We start from the raw sequence: 15,687 nt of genomic DNA, 5'->3' as shown, positions 1-15,687 counted from the left end.
TCTGTTCTGTTAAACGTTGACAATGAAAAAATGTCAGTCACCTAAGGGCAGAATACTCCTCACAACCTACATGCCTCATTGATCTTCTTCCCTTCCCTTTACTCCATCTGATTGCCTATAAACCAATTTAAAGCTAGTATTCATCGATGCTGTTGCCACAATGGCAGACCCAATTGCACTCTTACTCCTGCCTTCACCAGAACAACATGCTAAGATAAATGACTTCGTGAACAAATGATCTTTCACGTAGCAACAGCATGAAATCATTTCCGAAACCACCCTGCCATGGTGATGAAAAAGTTCGGACTGAATTTAAAGGCACAGCATAAAATATTTTATTGACGCGATGTGTCAATAAGATTACAACATCAACTACAAAAGCACCCGGAGCCTCATAACGAAGCTAAAAAAACAATATGAATAACATCCAAGTCCATGAATACTAATAAGAAAAGGAAATGATAAAGACGTCCATATTGCCTGCCCTATTTCACTTGGCTGGGCCATTGGGTTTCTCAGCAGCAGCTCCAGAAGGGTTGAGCTCATCCCAAGCCTCAATCCATGTAACCATGGCATCTGCAAGCTTGTTGAAGTAAGGATCAATCTTCCCGAGCTTTGCTCTCACTTGCTTTGACAGTTCGATGTAGCATTTCTGAACGGTGGTGCAATCCTTTGAAAGGGCAGCAGATTGGAAGAACGGGATCAGCTCTTCTTGCCAGAAAATACCATTGTACTCCTTTTTCAAGTTCACAAACGGATTGCTGGCCTTGCTGTGCCAGATGTAGGGCAGTCCGGTCTTCACACCCAAACCCAAGTGGTCGCAGATCACCTGCAATATAACACCAATTACAGATTACAACTCTAAACAACTTTAGAAATGCTGAAGTTCTAACAACTTTGGATGAGCAAGCTTCTACAGTAAGTAGCAATGGAAAACAGCAGGAGGCATGTATTGTCTATAGAGCGACTTACCTTGGTACACCATCCAGCCCACATATCATCATAACGCCCAATAGGCTGGCCATCACCCATAAGTCCAAAGTACATTGCAGGGCCTATCAGTTCACGGTTGAAAGCCAGGTTCATTCCACACATTGGAAACAAAGTCCCCTTGGGAACTGTAAGAACTGCATCCACGAACCTGGTAAACAAAAGACCGAGCAACTTAATGATAAAGTTGGTATTAAACAACTGATCATCCATCAATGACTCCTCCAGCAATATATGCTTTGCTACCTTGTGTTCCTCTCATGAGGCTTGACAAGCTGGGTGGGAGCATCATAGTCAGGAATGTTGAGCCAAAGGCCATGAGAAACAGCAGTTGTAGCACCTTCCCGAAGGCTGAAAGGATATCCACGAACAAAGTCTGCACCTTCTCTAAAGGGATCATACAGAGTGTTAAAGAAGAAGGGGGTAGAAGGGGTGAGGAGATTCTTTATGTGCTGCTCAAGTGCATTGATCTCTTTGCCAGATGGATCTTTAGCAACCTGTATAAAAATACAAGTCAGTTGTTTATATCTACAAAAGCTCATACATCATCCAACTCAATGGGCTAGGCTAACAAGTTATTACACTAAATAATTTAATCATGTCAATATTTAAAAGTATGGATAGCATAGCTAGGCAAGATGCATATACGAAAATCATGTAGATTTCTCATGCAACCACTATTCTTTCGAAAAAAAACAACCTATTCAATTTATACAGAGTTACTAACTATGTTCGTGCCAATGAAGTGACAGGGTGCAGTTATACTGAAATTAACAATCCTGAAACCTTCAAGCAGGGAGATGTAGTTGAACTAGTTTTTCATTACATATCCAAAATGCAGGGATTATGATTTTTAAGTTTTCAAGTTCATGTAGCAAATTGCAATGTGATCAGGCAACTACCAATCCAAAAGTTTTAACTAGCACATCACAACTGGAGCCCATGGTTCCTGATGATGCCATTGACTTGTACATTTCATGAACGATAATGTCGACAAGAGACTAAAATCTAATTATATCAAAAGTTGGCAGACATATCAATCAGGATGTAGCCACATGCTAAAAGTCAATTACCGATCCATGCCATCAAATGATGCAGCTAGCCCACCAGAATTACATTCTTCATGAGAAAGTTTGAGCCTATTTACCGACAGGGCCATTTGAAGTAATGTAACATGAGGTTGGTACAATTTTTTTCTGTGCATAACATTGCCAACTATAAAGACCAAATAACCAAAATGATGATTTTACCCCAAAAAAAAAAAACCGTTTGCTTAAAAAAATGAATCAAACAACACCAACGTCAATGTACGAAGAGAATATAAAAGAGAGAAAACTGAAATTCTTGTATAATTCACAAGCACCACAAAATTCAGTTTCCAAGCATGTACTAAAATTGTATATCAAAAAACAGTATCTACTTAAAATCTCCTACTAATATGTGGCTTGTTTTAAAGCATGTATTATAAACATGCAATTCAAAGAACAATGGCATAACATCGATGTTTGCCAGGGACAGATCTGCACTTCTTATGCACTTTACAGAATCAAAACAACTAAAGAACTCATGCCGGAAAAAAATTCATAATAGCATTACATGGCCATCCCATCGCAAATTAAGCACAAAATAAATTTTAACCAGGACGCAGACACTTGATCTCATCGAGATCAGCAAGAAGCAGCGTCAGCTAAACCCCTTTAAAGAGGTCCATCAAACTATTCAGAATCACATGTTTCTGGTTCTGGAAAAAAACAGCAGCAGACTCAGATTTCAACCCAACAGAAGCGGATCATTGTCCTTCAAAATTCGAATCTAAGAAAAATCATTATAAAGATTTAGCAGACAAAACAAGGTAAATCTAAAACAAACAAGACCATTGAACAAAAGATGCTAAAGAACTATATTTTTTTGTTGGAAAAAAGGGCTAAATATGTGTGCCGACAATACCTATCAATGCAAACGAGGGATGAAATAAAATAATTTTCAAAAAAAAATCCTTTAAAAAAGCCTTGTTCCCCAGATCCGAGTCCTAACATCACGATCATAACCGATATTATAAAATCCAACTAAGCAAAAATTTCTTAAGAAGGAAAACAATAAAAAAGTGGGGGAAAACGAAAAATCCACTGCAAAAACTCCATCTTTTTTATCCTGAATTAACACAACGGGGCCCACCAAATAGATCCCCCACATCCAACAACAGATCTGCAAAACCGAACAAAGTTCCCACCTTTCCCTCAAATCCCCAACCCAGACCTAAACCCCAGATCCAAAACCCCCACAAGAAAGAAAAAAAAAGCCATAGAAAGGAAGAGATTACTCACGAAGCAGTCATCGTCGATGGTGAAGATGTACTTCTTCTTGGAGACCATGTAGCCGAAGCAGCGGCAAGCCGAGTCCTTGAAGGAGATGCACGAAGCCTTGGGACCCAAGATCCGGTTGATGTCGTTCCGGTTGTAGAGCTCGTAATCGAACCCCTCCGGCACCTTAATCGTCTTCGAGGGATCCCCATCCTGAACGATGATCAAGTGGTAGGGCTGGAAGAAGGGCCTCCACATCTCCAAGAAATCCAGGTTTCGGATCGTCGGGATCACGATGTCCAGCTCGTCCTTCAGCAATGGCGTGCTCGGGATCGAACCGTAACGCTCCGCCATTGTTGTCTTTCTCTCCAAGATCCAGAGAACAGAGGATCAAGAAAGAAGAGAGAGATTTACAGGAGCTTTTGTTTTCTTTTCTTTCTGCAACGAGGCAGCGGGGGGTACAAATAGAGAAATAAAAGGGTTTATAGGAGCAACCGTCACGTGGCATCACGTGCGGGGGCTGCGGGCGCGGCGCGGAGAGCTTCCGACGCGATCGTGTCCGCGCCCGCATAAAGTATCCCGTGGGGACGGGTCTTCCCGCTGAATAAGGCGCGGGCTCGGACGAGAGGAGCTGGCGGATGATGCGGACGTCCTCACATAAGATTTATCCGTGACGAGCGACGCAGTCCGCGTCACCGGTTTTTGAACTACGCGTGTTCACACGGCGCGGTCCATATGTTGTACAGTCACGGGGCGGTGACCGGATCCGGAGTTGTGGTGTGGTCTGAACTTTAGCATAAAGCGATGAACCGTTAAGAATTTATCGTTGGTTTTTTAACCCCGTTTTTTCTGTCGGCAAACCGAAAGTCAAGAAATTCTGGTTGGTTGAGGCTCGGATTTGCTTATTTAATCAAAAAATTATATCTCACATTATGCGCCCCAATGTAGTCATGCGCCATGCCAATCACATTATCTCCTTGCTATAAGTGCATGATGAACAAAGCTCGCAGAAAAGAGATAAGCTGGTTGGTATGATGCACGGCTATATGGTGCATATGGTGTAGAATATAATTTTTTCAATTAAATATTTTTTTTTATATAATTGAACTTTCGTTGCTTACATGGATCTAGACTCAGTCTAGAGGAATATTCTGTGGTGTTTCAAAGAAATTGACTCCACATGCCAACCTTCTTTCTTTATAGATGTAGTGATGGTTTGCTTCAAATGGAAGACTTTATGCGTTCCTTGTTGAGACAAACAACCATGGAGACATGAGTCCTAAGAGTATGCTTACCCAGCTTGTACACAACAAGAAAAGTGCAGTCATAACTAAACCCATCTATAATGGAATGTAAGGTTCTACCATTGCCAACACATTGGTACTGACTCGATGCAGACATGTAGCTATATATTTTGAGCATCCACTACGGTGCATGCGCACTGCTATAGAATGTTGTACAGCTGTGAATAGCTGCTATCAAGAGATGGACGGCCATCAAATGAGGCAGGCCTATGTCATATATGAACTTGTTTGAAATAGATAACTCGAAACTATGACCTCCCGTGTGACACTTTTAGCATGCTATGGCATGCAATGTTTAAAAAACACGCAGGCAATGCCAAATTAACTTAGAGATCTCACGGCCAAAGCAGGGGCATTTGGTAGTCATTCTCGGACGGACACCGTAGGGACTGCCACTGAAAGCAGGGTCCGCCTCAACCGTCCCTTTGAAGGACAAAATATTGCAACGTTCGAAACAGTGTTCAGATCTCCTTTGTCATGTACCAATGGATTTAAATGCCAATGTCAAGTGGGACCCCAATTTCAACTCCTATTTTGGCCTAAGGATCCCACTTGACAATGACATTAGCTAATTCATTTGTAACCATCTAATAAGGCAAGTGATGTGGCCCCAAAATTTAAACATGAAATTCTTTATAAATTTAGGTCGATAGGGAAGATAATGCACGACAACTAATATCGATTCCCATCATCAAGTCCAGATAGAGATGGCAGTGCTTAACCGTTTAATCCATTTAACTCGCTCCAATCTATCGTAGGTTAAATTTGATCATCTATTCAATAAAATAGTTGGATCGAGATTTGAATTTTTAATTTGTTTAATAAATCGGTCGGATGCAGACGGGCAGATTTTTGATTTATTCTATATGAGTGGATCCGTTCTGATTGCCAACATGTTCCCAATATGCATGCAGTAAGGTAACCGTGTGGGCCAATGGATGTGTCGGTGACACATTGTTATGTATCTATTCTATTGCCTTCATTTCTTTTTTTCTGGCTCCAAGCTCACTGCCTGCAGTAGCCAGCTGGAGTTTCAATGGACACAGGGAACCTCGAGATCTTGGTATAGCTGGAAACTTGCAGAGAGAGGACAGTGGTTGGAAGAGGGTTACAAGTGGACTGAGAAGCAGGCAATTAAAGCCAGGTAAGGTATCCACAGCTAGAAAATGGCTGAATGCTAGCCTTTCCAACTCAAAACCTGGTGCAAGTGCTTTAATTTTTATCACACGTTCAATTAATCTGAGGGAAGAAACTAGGAGTCAGCTTTTCTGAATAAGCTGTAATTGATCCTGAAGGGCTTCCATCTTAGGAAGGGAACGTAGCAAGGTGGTAGGATGTAATAGGGCTCACCCACCGTCAAATGCCATCAGCCAAGTAGCTCATGAGACTCCTGGTAAGACCAATTTCCACAATTTCCTTTTCTTGCATCACACCACCACCCTCCAAAGGCCAAGTCCATGCATTTTGTCGCCGAAGGTAGCATCACAATTGTTGAATTGCGACAAAACCATTGCAATCAAGGCGAAACACCAAGGCGAGATTCAAAATTAGGGGTGGAAGTTTGCACTAACCTATCGGATACCTGACTCCATCTGATCCTAATGAAATGGGTTTTATCTGATTCACAGTGGATTCAGAATGAATACGAGTTTTTTTTATTGAAGTTCATGAAGGAATAGTTAATTCACAATATGCCAAATGGCTCCACATTGGCATCAAAGATGGATGGGTGTGTGTGTGTGTGTTTAAAATATTGGTGCCCATTTTTTAAGATTGTGTATATATATATATATATATGTTTAAAATATTGGTGCCCATTTTTTAAGATTGTAAACAATGTGTAATCATCCCACGAGGATACTATAATATGTTGGTATCAATGATTCGAGTTGAAGCACCATAGATTCATTGACCATTAGAACAGGGACATTGGACTTGTTTGGTTCCGGAGGGAGGTAGTAGGTTGGAGTTTTCAAAAAAGAAAAAGGTAAGAAAATAATTTTTTTATAAAAATAAAATTTTTATATTTTATAAGGAGGAAAAATTTATGCAGGACGTGAAAAAGTTCATTTTTCACCGGCTGAAAATTAAGATAATTTTTTTATAAAAAAGATATTTTTAAATTTTTAGATAGAATGGAATAAGATGTTTCTTTTTATTAAGGATATAACATATATTTTATATACTTTTCTTCAGAAAGTGAATACTCAACTAAATATAAGCCAATCTGAAATATATCACTTTTCTATAGTCGACCAAATGCTTTTTTATACATCATATACTGAGGCATTAGCTTTTCAGAAAAAATATTTTAGTGAGAAGAAATTTTTCTCACAAATTAAATGAGTCCATGTATATATAAATTTAGTGTGTATTGATTGACCTTTTTCTTCTCTTGGTTCCTCATCCTCTGCGAGCAAAATGAGGAGTTGTGCTACAAGTGCTTAGTCTGTGCTTGAGTGTGGTCCAAAAGTTTGAGTTTGGTCTGGGCTGGGCTCAAACTCTTTTTTTTTTTGTTGGTACAACGGCAACTCACACATAACGAGTGTGGGTGCAGTCCATAAGATCAAAACAAAATTAGAGAATATAAGACGACGGAATCAAGGTGTGGTTGTCCCTAGTAAAATTTCCGAAATGCTAAGCCACGAAGGATGCCACTCAGTCAGCCATACTGTTAGCCTCTCTGAAAGCACGAGTGGCCCGATAAGAGGTGCACTCACCCAAAAGTCGGCGGATGTCATAAATCAATCGCATCCCTCTAGCTTGGGGGGCTCAAACTTTGATTGACTTGAAAATCACCGGTACAAGGAATAGAGTCATATTATAATCGATGATCATTCCTCAAAAATATATAATCTATGGTCTTCTTGATTAGGAAAATGAGGAAGCACCGTAGTGAAAGCCACACCCCAAAAAAATATGCTCATAATTTGCGAACCGGGTCTCTCCTCATCTCCTAAGAAGAGGGGGTCCTAAGTTCAAGTTTTGGATGATGCATCTCCAAGTATCTGAAGACAGGTAATTTACACTCGGTGAAGCTTCTCCTCTCTTTCTCCCCTAACAAGCCTAAGGGTTTTGTTTAGCAAGGCTAAGGTCATGCCAAGTAAACTATTAGAACCTGTCCACATCTGAAAACGCCAAGTGTTGGTTGCTCTGAGGCAGTGAAGGATATTCTCTAATGGACTTGGCCTGGAACTTGAGAGCCCAGCACGAAACCACAAGGCCAGAACTTGGTCTCAGGCTGTCTACCATCCTATCCAGATTCTAGTGGGCTAAAATCTGCTGCAGGCCATTGCTATTCTCTTCTTGTGTTCTTTTTTACAATCTTTCATCTGATCATACACCATTAAGTGCATAGAAAGACATGCTGATGCCGCTTAAATCGGTAAGAATTTTGGAGATGTTTGCTGAGATTAATGAAAATTGTAAGTCTAAATGTCGGCGAATCTGGTGAAGCTCTCCTTCTACATACTTTGTGGCCTATTCATTTGAATATAATCAATAAATCATCAGGTTCTCCAAATATGGTGTTCTTCCAAACTGTTTTCCTCAGCTTTCAATTTTTTTCTGACAAAATGGATTCCTTTTGAGAGTGCTAAATATATGCAAGCAGTCAAAGTATCCGTTTCTTTAGGAGTTGGATTGAGAATTGTCTGTTATCAATGCGACCCACCAGTTTGCAGTATGTTGCTCATTGTAATGCTTAGTATGAATTTACTGAGTTGATGCCTGTCTCTGGTCCAAGACTTTTCATGAACACATTAAACTTTTTTATCCTTAAATAGGCTGGAATTCTATATTTTAAGTACCTTAAACATTAATTCTCTTTAGAAATCATATGTTCTAAAACAAGCCAGAAAGAATATGATTTTTAGTTGTTCTTGATCTTTCTTTTGTTGAGTGGGATTTAGTGTTACATTACCTGGATCCTCGGTTGGCAGAAGTGGCTAAGGTTGCCAACATTGTGCATAAAAAAATAGGTATTAATCCTTACCTTGTAAACATAGGATTACAAGAGCATTCAAAATTAAATCAAGCTAAAACTTTGCAATGAGAGAATAATACTTTCCAATTAGAACACCAACTAAAGAAAAGCACTTTTCTTTTGATCAGTTGTTAGTAGGCCTACATATCTATGGCCCCTTCTATACCTAGGTACTTATCACACCTCTCTTTACTGACAAACTTTTGCAGATGCAATGCATAGCCTTTGTGATGACTAATTATATTTCTAATATCTCATGTTCAACAATAGAAAACAAACACTTCTCTTTGATGATTTGTTAGTGAACCTATCTGTATCTGTACACAACATTAGTTTCAATAGTCCCAAACTCGGATATGCAGCCCATTGGGAGCTTCAACCCTTGGAAATTTCAGGATTTTATCTCCACCAACTTCTTCCCATCTGCAACAGAAATATTTGGAGAACAATCAGAATTACTTTGCAGAGGATTTTAGTGAAACATATAACCGAGATCGAAGGTGCCCTGTTTCTTTAGTCATTCAACTCTAGCAGCATGAACTATATATGACAAGCAGCAGAAACCATGCAACCACACATTTAGTCCAAAATCCCTGATGTGTGAGATAGTGCTTCATTAAAAAATTTCATGAGTTTTTTTTTTATGATCTTTATCTCTTTAAAAAAAATGAAATGAAAAAGAACACTTTTGAAGATCAAATGCCAGAGACATAGTCAGACCTGTATCTAGTTACAAAGTAGTGAAGAAATGTTGCGATTTCTGCTGTCCCTAATTCTTTTCCTGGGCACAGCCTACCTCCTCCACCAAACATCATGAAATGCTGGTGTGACTCCATGTTCTTCTCCTGTATTTAGTGAAAAGGGTATATCGCTTAGAGATCAAAGTCTGCATTAAATCAGAAAGAGGCATGCTGTACTTGAATTACTTAAGTATGTCATCGAAACTTCGTGCTTGCTCACCAGCCATCTCCATGGATTGAAGGTTAAAGGTTCAGGATACAAAAATGGGTCATAGTTGATCTCCCTTGTGTAAACATAAATTCTCCACCCTTTTGGAATAACAAATCCTGAAGAAAACACAACAGACATCAAACATTGAGGACCCAAATTTTGTTAGGTTCCGGAGACAGCAAGAGGATAGTTAGCATAGGATTGATGGGAACCAAGGAACATATGTTCCCATTTTTCTGAACCCACCTTTCATTTCCACATCTTGGGTTGTTTTCCTGAGCACCCCATTAACAACTGTGGCCATCCTTAGAGTTTCAAAAATTACCTATAACAACAACAACATTTTTCTATGAAACTATTTTATTGGAAATGTTTCATATTAGCAGGAAAACCCACTGAAACTCACTGCTGGACTGATCGACTTACCGCTCGAGTGAAACTCATGGACTTGTAATCATTCCAGTCGATCGCATCCTCTGCTGACTTCCCTTTTTGGATTTTCAAATGTTCATTCTGCAAGTGGAAATCAATTGATAAGGACAACAAATAGGAGATTTTTAAAATATATAAAAATTTGGTTACAAGCTTAATTCAATTAATATAAGAGCATTGTTTGTACCCTTAGTTCCTCTAAAGCTCTTGGATGATCATGGAGATATTTGACAGCCATCATTGAAGTTGTTGAGACAGTTTCATAGCCCGAATAGACGAGAGCGATGATCAGATCAATGATCTGCTCGTCAGTGAGTTTTACTTTTGTGGTGTCATCACTCTTTAGGAGGGAATCAAGCATGTCGTTGTAAGAGCACTGAGAAGCCCTTCTCTCCTCAATAATACCTCTCAACATGCCTATTAGTTTCTTCCTTGCCTGCAGAAGGAGTATATCAGCAACATACCAAAATCTTATAAATTACAAGAGATGGAAAGAATATTTGGAGTTACCAGGAATGCGCGGCGGTAATTTGTGCCTGGAAGGTTGATAGGCAAGGAAAGGGTACCAAGAACTAGTTGGAAGATCTCAGTTTTAAGAGCTTCCGAAAGTGGACTATTTTCGATGCTAGCTATTTGCTTCAGGGCTGACAGAAGCGCCATCTGAACATGAAGAACTAGATGGCTAATAAATTCTGAAAGGGAAATCTGTAGCTCTAAAAGAATTTGAATTATAAATAAGTTTCATTAGCTCAAGTTCTAGTCTTTACTTTCCCAGGATTTGTAGTTAAAATCAACAAGAGGCTAGGACTGCTCTGAAAACTTGTATGGTTATTTTTCCCAACTTTGTGCCAATCAAAGCAGCTTCTATTCCTAGGTAGAAGCTGCTTCAATCAAGTTTTTTTTTTTTTCCTTTCCCCTCAGTCATACCTTCCTTCATTGGGTATTGAAGGGAATAACTACTGGAGAATAGAAGATTAAAGATGAAGATTCAAGTTTTTTCTGTTGGAAATTCTACAAACCTCCTTGGTTTTCTCTTGGATATCAATGACTTTCCCGTTCCAACTGCTGAGGTGAGATCTCATGAACTCATCGATCTTGGGCAAGAGTTGGTCTCTGATCATTGAGGGATTGATGAGACCAAGGATGACACTTCTCATAGCCTTATGGAGCGAACCATGTATAGCTGCAATGTTACATTTTCCCAATATATCCAGCATGGACTGTGGATACCCAGGAACAAAGCCCTTCCCTTCATTCATGAGAATGAATCTATTGAGCTCTGGATCCATGCATGCCACTGTAGGACATCCCAATATATGTGACTTAAACAAACTCCCATACCTACAAAATTCATTAAAAAAAGAAAAATATATATAAGTGAAGATCATACTTTTAGTGTGAGAAAGTGCAAAGGAAAAAAAAAATCATGTTTAACAGCAACCACCTAAAACTTCTCTAAACTTTTAAAATTTGAGCTTATTTACTTGCATGTAAACCAGAAAATAAATACTCCACTGATGTCTAGTATGCACAGTTTCCACCTTAAAAAATTGTCAGTATATGATTCCTCAAAAAAATTGTATATATATGAGAATCATCATACTGACAATTTGTTCCTGGAATCATCTTAAAGTAGCTAAACAGAGAACCTTTTATGAATGTGAAAAAAGCAGGGATAATTGCCAAGCCTGGAGAAGTAGACCCGAACGAAGTATTTCAGTGGCTGAAAGAAGTAGACCAAAGCAGCTAAGGAAATGCATGAAGGACAGTGATGTAATATCAAATAGCAAGTACTTGCAGAACCAGCTAAAACAGTTGAGAGAATTCCTTTTAGCAGACATGAATCTTGGAAATGGAGTTAAAGAAAAGGCTTAAATAAGACACACCACTTTCCAGTAAAAGCCACTTCAGAAAATCTACCTTTTAAATCATGCAGATGTTTCATATCAGATAAAAACATATAAATCATTTTTGAGCGACGGGGAACACCCACTAAAAAGCCATCAGTTTCCAAATATCAGACTTTCTGAAGAACAAAGGAGGAAAAAAAAATCTGTTGCATCTTATTTGCAACTATGTATCATGAGACAGACCATTATTTTCTCTATAAAAGGAAAATATATGATAAAAAGGATTTATCATTCAATACTCAAATGTTTTTTATCCCCTCCGGAAGTAAATCCAGGAATAACCTATTATCAAGCCATAAATTATTTATGGATAAGAGAGTTCAAAACCTCATGCATTGATAAAGAAAACCTTCAAAAAAAGACCTCATGCATTGATGAAGAAAATATTAGTGCGTATCAATGAGGACTTCCTTGTTTTAGCATCTCAAAATTTCAAAAGGAAGAGCAAATAAGTCCAAAGAACCATCTTTCTCCAAGCTCACCTGAGTCTCTGGTTTCTCATGAAGCTGGGTCCTTGCTTCAGAAACTCTGTTGTCTCCCCAAAGAGTGGCCATCCCATAGTCCCTGGAGGGAGGCCCTTCTTCCTGTATGTCACCTCATTCCATCTCAACAAGCCACTGCAGACAACCAAGAACCCCAGTGCCAACCCAAGTACCCAACCCAAGAGCACCATTGCTGCACTCAAGCTGGGAGTTCCCCAACCCACCTTAGAGGAGTTGTAGAAATGAGATGGGTGCTCTTGTTCCTCCTCGCTCCGAAGCGAGTATGTCTTTATATGGGCCTCAGCACGCTACCGAAGATAATTACTGGGTGAAAACCAGTAACTCTACAACAGTGGAAACCAAATATAACTGGGAGAGCTTAATAAAAAATAAAATAATTGCAAATTACCTATGTGCCCTATCTTCACTAAGCCATTTGTACTTCAAAACGTAGTACTTAACCCACCTGAGGTTTGGATCTGTCAGCTTCCGTCATGCTCCATTACGCACCTAAAGTATGTACAGGTCTCTTTAAATTTTCCCCTTTTCCAACAACTCCCTCTCCCTCCCTCTTTCACTACTACACCACTTCTCCACTCCTCTTCTTATAAAACCTCCCCTCTCTTCCTTCCCTCAGTTATCATTATTATTTAACAACCAATCCATGCATTCAGCCCCACCCTATCTAATGAGTGGAAAAAGTTGCCTCGCCATTTTCCATCCTTCACTAAAGAGAGAAAGAGAGAAATAAATGAAAAGAACCAAAGAAGAGCTAGCGATGGCAGCTTCGAGCAGCATGAAGTACTTCAAGATCGATGTGGAGGAGGCTACTAAGCATTTCTCATCTCCGTCCAATGTGGATGTTGTCGAGAAGGATGAGGTAGGGTTCGTATGGGCTACCATCCCAAATCTTTCTTCGCTTATATGTTTAAACATGAGCAATTGCACTATTCATTCTATAATTTATGAAGGCTACAAAGCTAATGCTTCTTTAGTAAAGCTTCCTCTTCTTGGAGCTACTCTTGATGATGTTGATGAAACATTTTGCAATGTGGAAGTAAACCATATGACATTCCTTAATATGTCTAGCTCGTCCATTTGCAACATTCACTTTTTGGTCATAATGAAAGAACTTGAACATTTGGATCTCAACTTCAATAGATTTTTGATACTTTCAGCAAACAAATTGCAGATGTTGGAACAAATTTAAGATATTTAAATCATAGCAATACCAAGCTCACCACACATGGAATTTGTATATTGTTGTGCATTATTATTTTGGAATAGCATATTTTGCTTACTAGGGATGATTTAGAAAAACTATTCTCACTAAGCATACTTCATAATCTTAGTCACTTGGAAAGTCAGAACTTGAAGAGACGAGTAAGAGATGAAGCAATCCATCCCTTGGGATTCTTGAGGAGATTGAACTGTTTGTATCAGAAGAGTGATTTCCTAATGGATATCTCTTAACATGCCTAGGCATCTCTGTCAAACTTGAAATTTTTTGGATTCCATAGTACTGAACTGGCCATCTCTAGGTTTCTTCTATATATGCCTCCAATAATATTCCGTGTACTAGATTTGAGGGATGCTGACTCTTAACTAAGGATATTGTATCATCATTTTGGAGAACACACCCCTATATTGAAGTGAGATATGAATCTATTCAAATGATCCACACTACTGAAAATGTTAATTCTAGTTCATCCCCATTCCATAGAACAACCCAAGCACCAAAATTGAAATCAAAAGGGGAAAATATTCTTCATCTGCTTTGCTCTTGTTCTGCATCCTACCTTAATTATAATCATTATTTCTGATAACCAGCCCTAAAGTCGTCTTCCAAAATTTTTCACCATCCATGATGCCCTTACAATTGATCTTCCCCACAATTACACAAAATCTATCTATTACTGGATTTACTTGCAGATGATGAGCTTGAAGACATGGATTACAACATCTACATCACCTTATTCAAAGGATTTTTTAAGAAATTCAACAAGTTTGAAAATGAGAAATGAGAACTGCAAAATATATCTTACATGATAGAGTTGTTTCTTATTCTTGTACTTTGGATTGGTGGAAGGAGGTTTAGATTTGGAGAATAAGGCTTGGATCTGGAGAAATAAGCACCATTTTGGAGCTTTGGGGAGGAAAATCCAATGAAAATAAGCCCTAGACCTCTTTCTGAAGATAAATTCGTGCATGTCAAACCACAAATGGGTAATGGAGCAGAATGGAAGCTAAAGGATCTGACCTTAGGTGGGTTAAGTGCGGCATTTTGAACCATGGGTAGGCTCAGTGAAATTGGGTTTTCCCACATGCTGGTAATCTATAATGATCCCTAAAAAAAAGTAAAGATGATATAATATGTCAAGAGCATGACACTTGATAGGATGAGATATGTACCTTATATAATAGCTTTACAAAAAAACTTGCTACAAAATTGTGTGGCACAATATATATCATGATTTATTTTCTTGTATGCCATTATTTATTTTCTTCATCATATGGAGATATGTGCCATGCTTTGTTTTCTTGAATGTCATTATTTATTTTCTTCACCATAAATAAATATATGCCATAATCTGTTTTCTTATATGCCGGTATTTATTTTCTTCATCAAAAGGAGATATATGTCATGATTTGTTTCCTTTATCATAAGGAGATATATACCATTATTTATTTTCTTTATCATAAGAAAATATATGCCATTATTTATTTTCTTTAAAATAGAAAACGTTATTTTACATTGCAAGTTAGAGAATCAAATTGGGTGATAGGCCCCTATTATTGATGCAAACATTATTCCCACTCTCTCTTGATACCTTCCTCCAAACCATCTATGAGAGATCATGTGCATGTCGTCATGGTAGAGAGGTTGTGTTGATGGTGTATATTACTTATAATATTTGGTTGGCTAGAAATGACCGTATTTTTCAAAGTAATTGTTGGACTCCTAAATTCATTCTCTTGAAAGTAGTCGGTCAAGCATAAGAATACATTAATGCCACTGCCCCTGAGGTATCCTTGATAGTCGGGGAAAATTGTGTCTCTCCTATTGCAGATTCTTTGTTCCCTTATATGTGTTAATTTACTTGGGAACCACCACCTTCTAGTTTTCTCAAGGTTAAATTTGATAGTGGCGTGTTAAATAGTAATGATTTGGGTGGAGTAAGTTTTATTATTAGAAGTGCGAGTGGTGCGTTAGTTGCAGCAGGAGGTGTTACATTGTTGGACACTACTATTCCAATGGTGGCATGGCATGCTGCATAAGAAGGTATATCGTATGTCACAAAAATTTTGAAGGCTTCACATATTATCTTGGAA

At 38.6% G+C, this 15,687-nt stretch overlaps 2 protein-coding genes across 2 annotated transcripts; both read right to left on the bottom strand.

Moving 5' to 3' along the window:
* Window positions 1–307: 307 nt before the first annotated feature.
* Window positions 308–3,763, bottom strand: LOC103704494 (UDP-arabinopyranose mutase 1). The gene is made up of 4 exons (XM_008787808.4): window positions 3,315–3,763; window positions 1,237–1,487; window positions 973–1,141; window positions 308–829 (listed from the first exon to the last, which is right to left on the bottom strand). The coding sequence occupies exons 1-4, from the start codon at window positions 3,642–3,644 to the stop codon at window positions 491–493; spliced, it is 1,089 nt and encodes a 362-aa protein (XP_008786030.1). The 5' UTR covers window positions 3,645–3,763; the 3' UTR covers window positions 308–490.
* Window positions 3,764–8,879: 5,116 nt separating this feature from the next.
* On the bottom strand, window positions 8,880–12,680 carry LOC103704493 (cytochrome P450 85A1-like). Its single transcript, XM_008787807.2, has 9 exons — window positions 12,355–12,680; window positions 10,982–11,303; window positions 10,473–10,622; window positions 10,150–10,398; window positions 9,957–10,043; window positions 9,777–9,855; window positions 9,540–9,646; window positions 9,300–9,424; window positions 8,880–9,002 (listed from the first exon to the last, which is right to left on the bottom strand). Exons 1-9 carry the CDS (start codon window positions 12,543–12,545, stop codon window positions 8,915–8,917), a joined length of 1,398 nt encoding a protein of 465 aa, XP_008786029.2. The 5' UTR covers window positions 12,546–12,680; the 3' UTR covers window positions 8,880–8,914.
* Between the last annotated feature and the right edge of the window lie 3,007 nt (window positions 12,681–15,687).

The sequence above is a fragment of the Phoenix dactylifera genome, unplaced genomic scaffold (assembly GCF_009389715.1).
Source record: "Phoenix dactylifera cultivar Barhee BC4 unplaced genomic scaffold, palm_55x_up_171113_PBpolish2nd_filt_p 000007F, whole genome shotgun sequence".
In the NCBI taxonomy this organism is placed as follows: domain Eukaryota; kingdom Viridiplantae; phylum Streptophyta; class Magnoliopsida; order Arecales; family Arecaceae; genus Phoenix; species Phoenix dactylifera.
This window is presented reverse-complemented; position numbering and strand designations above follow the sequence as displayed.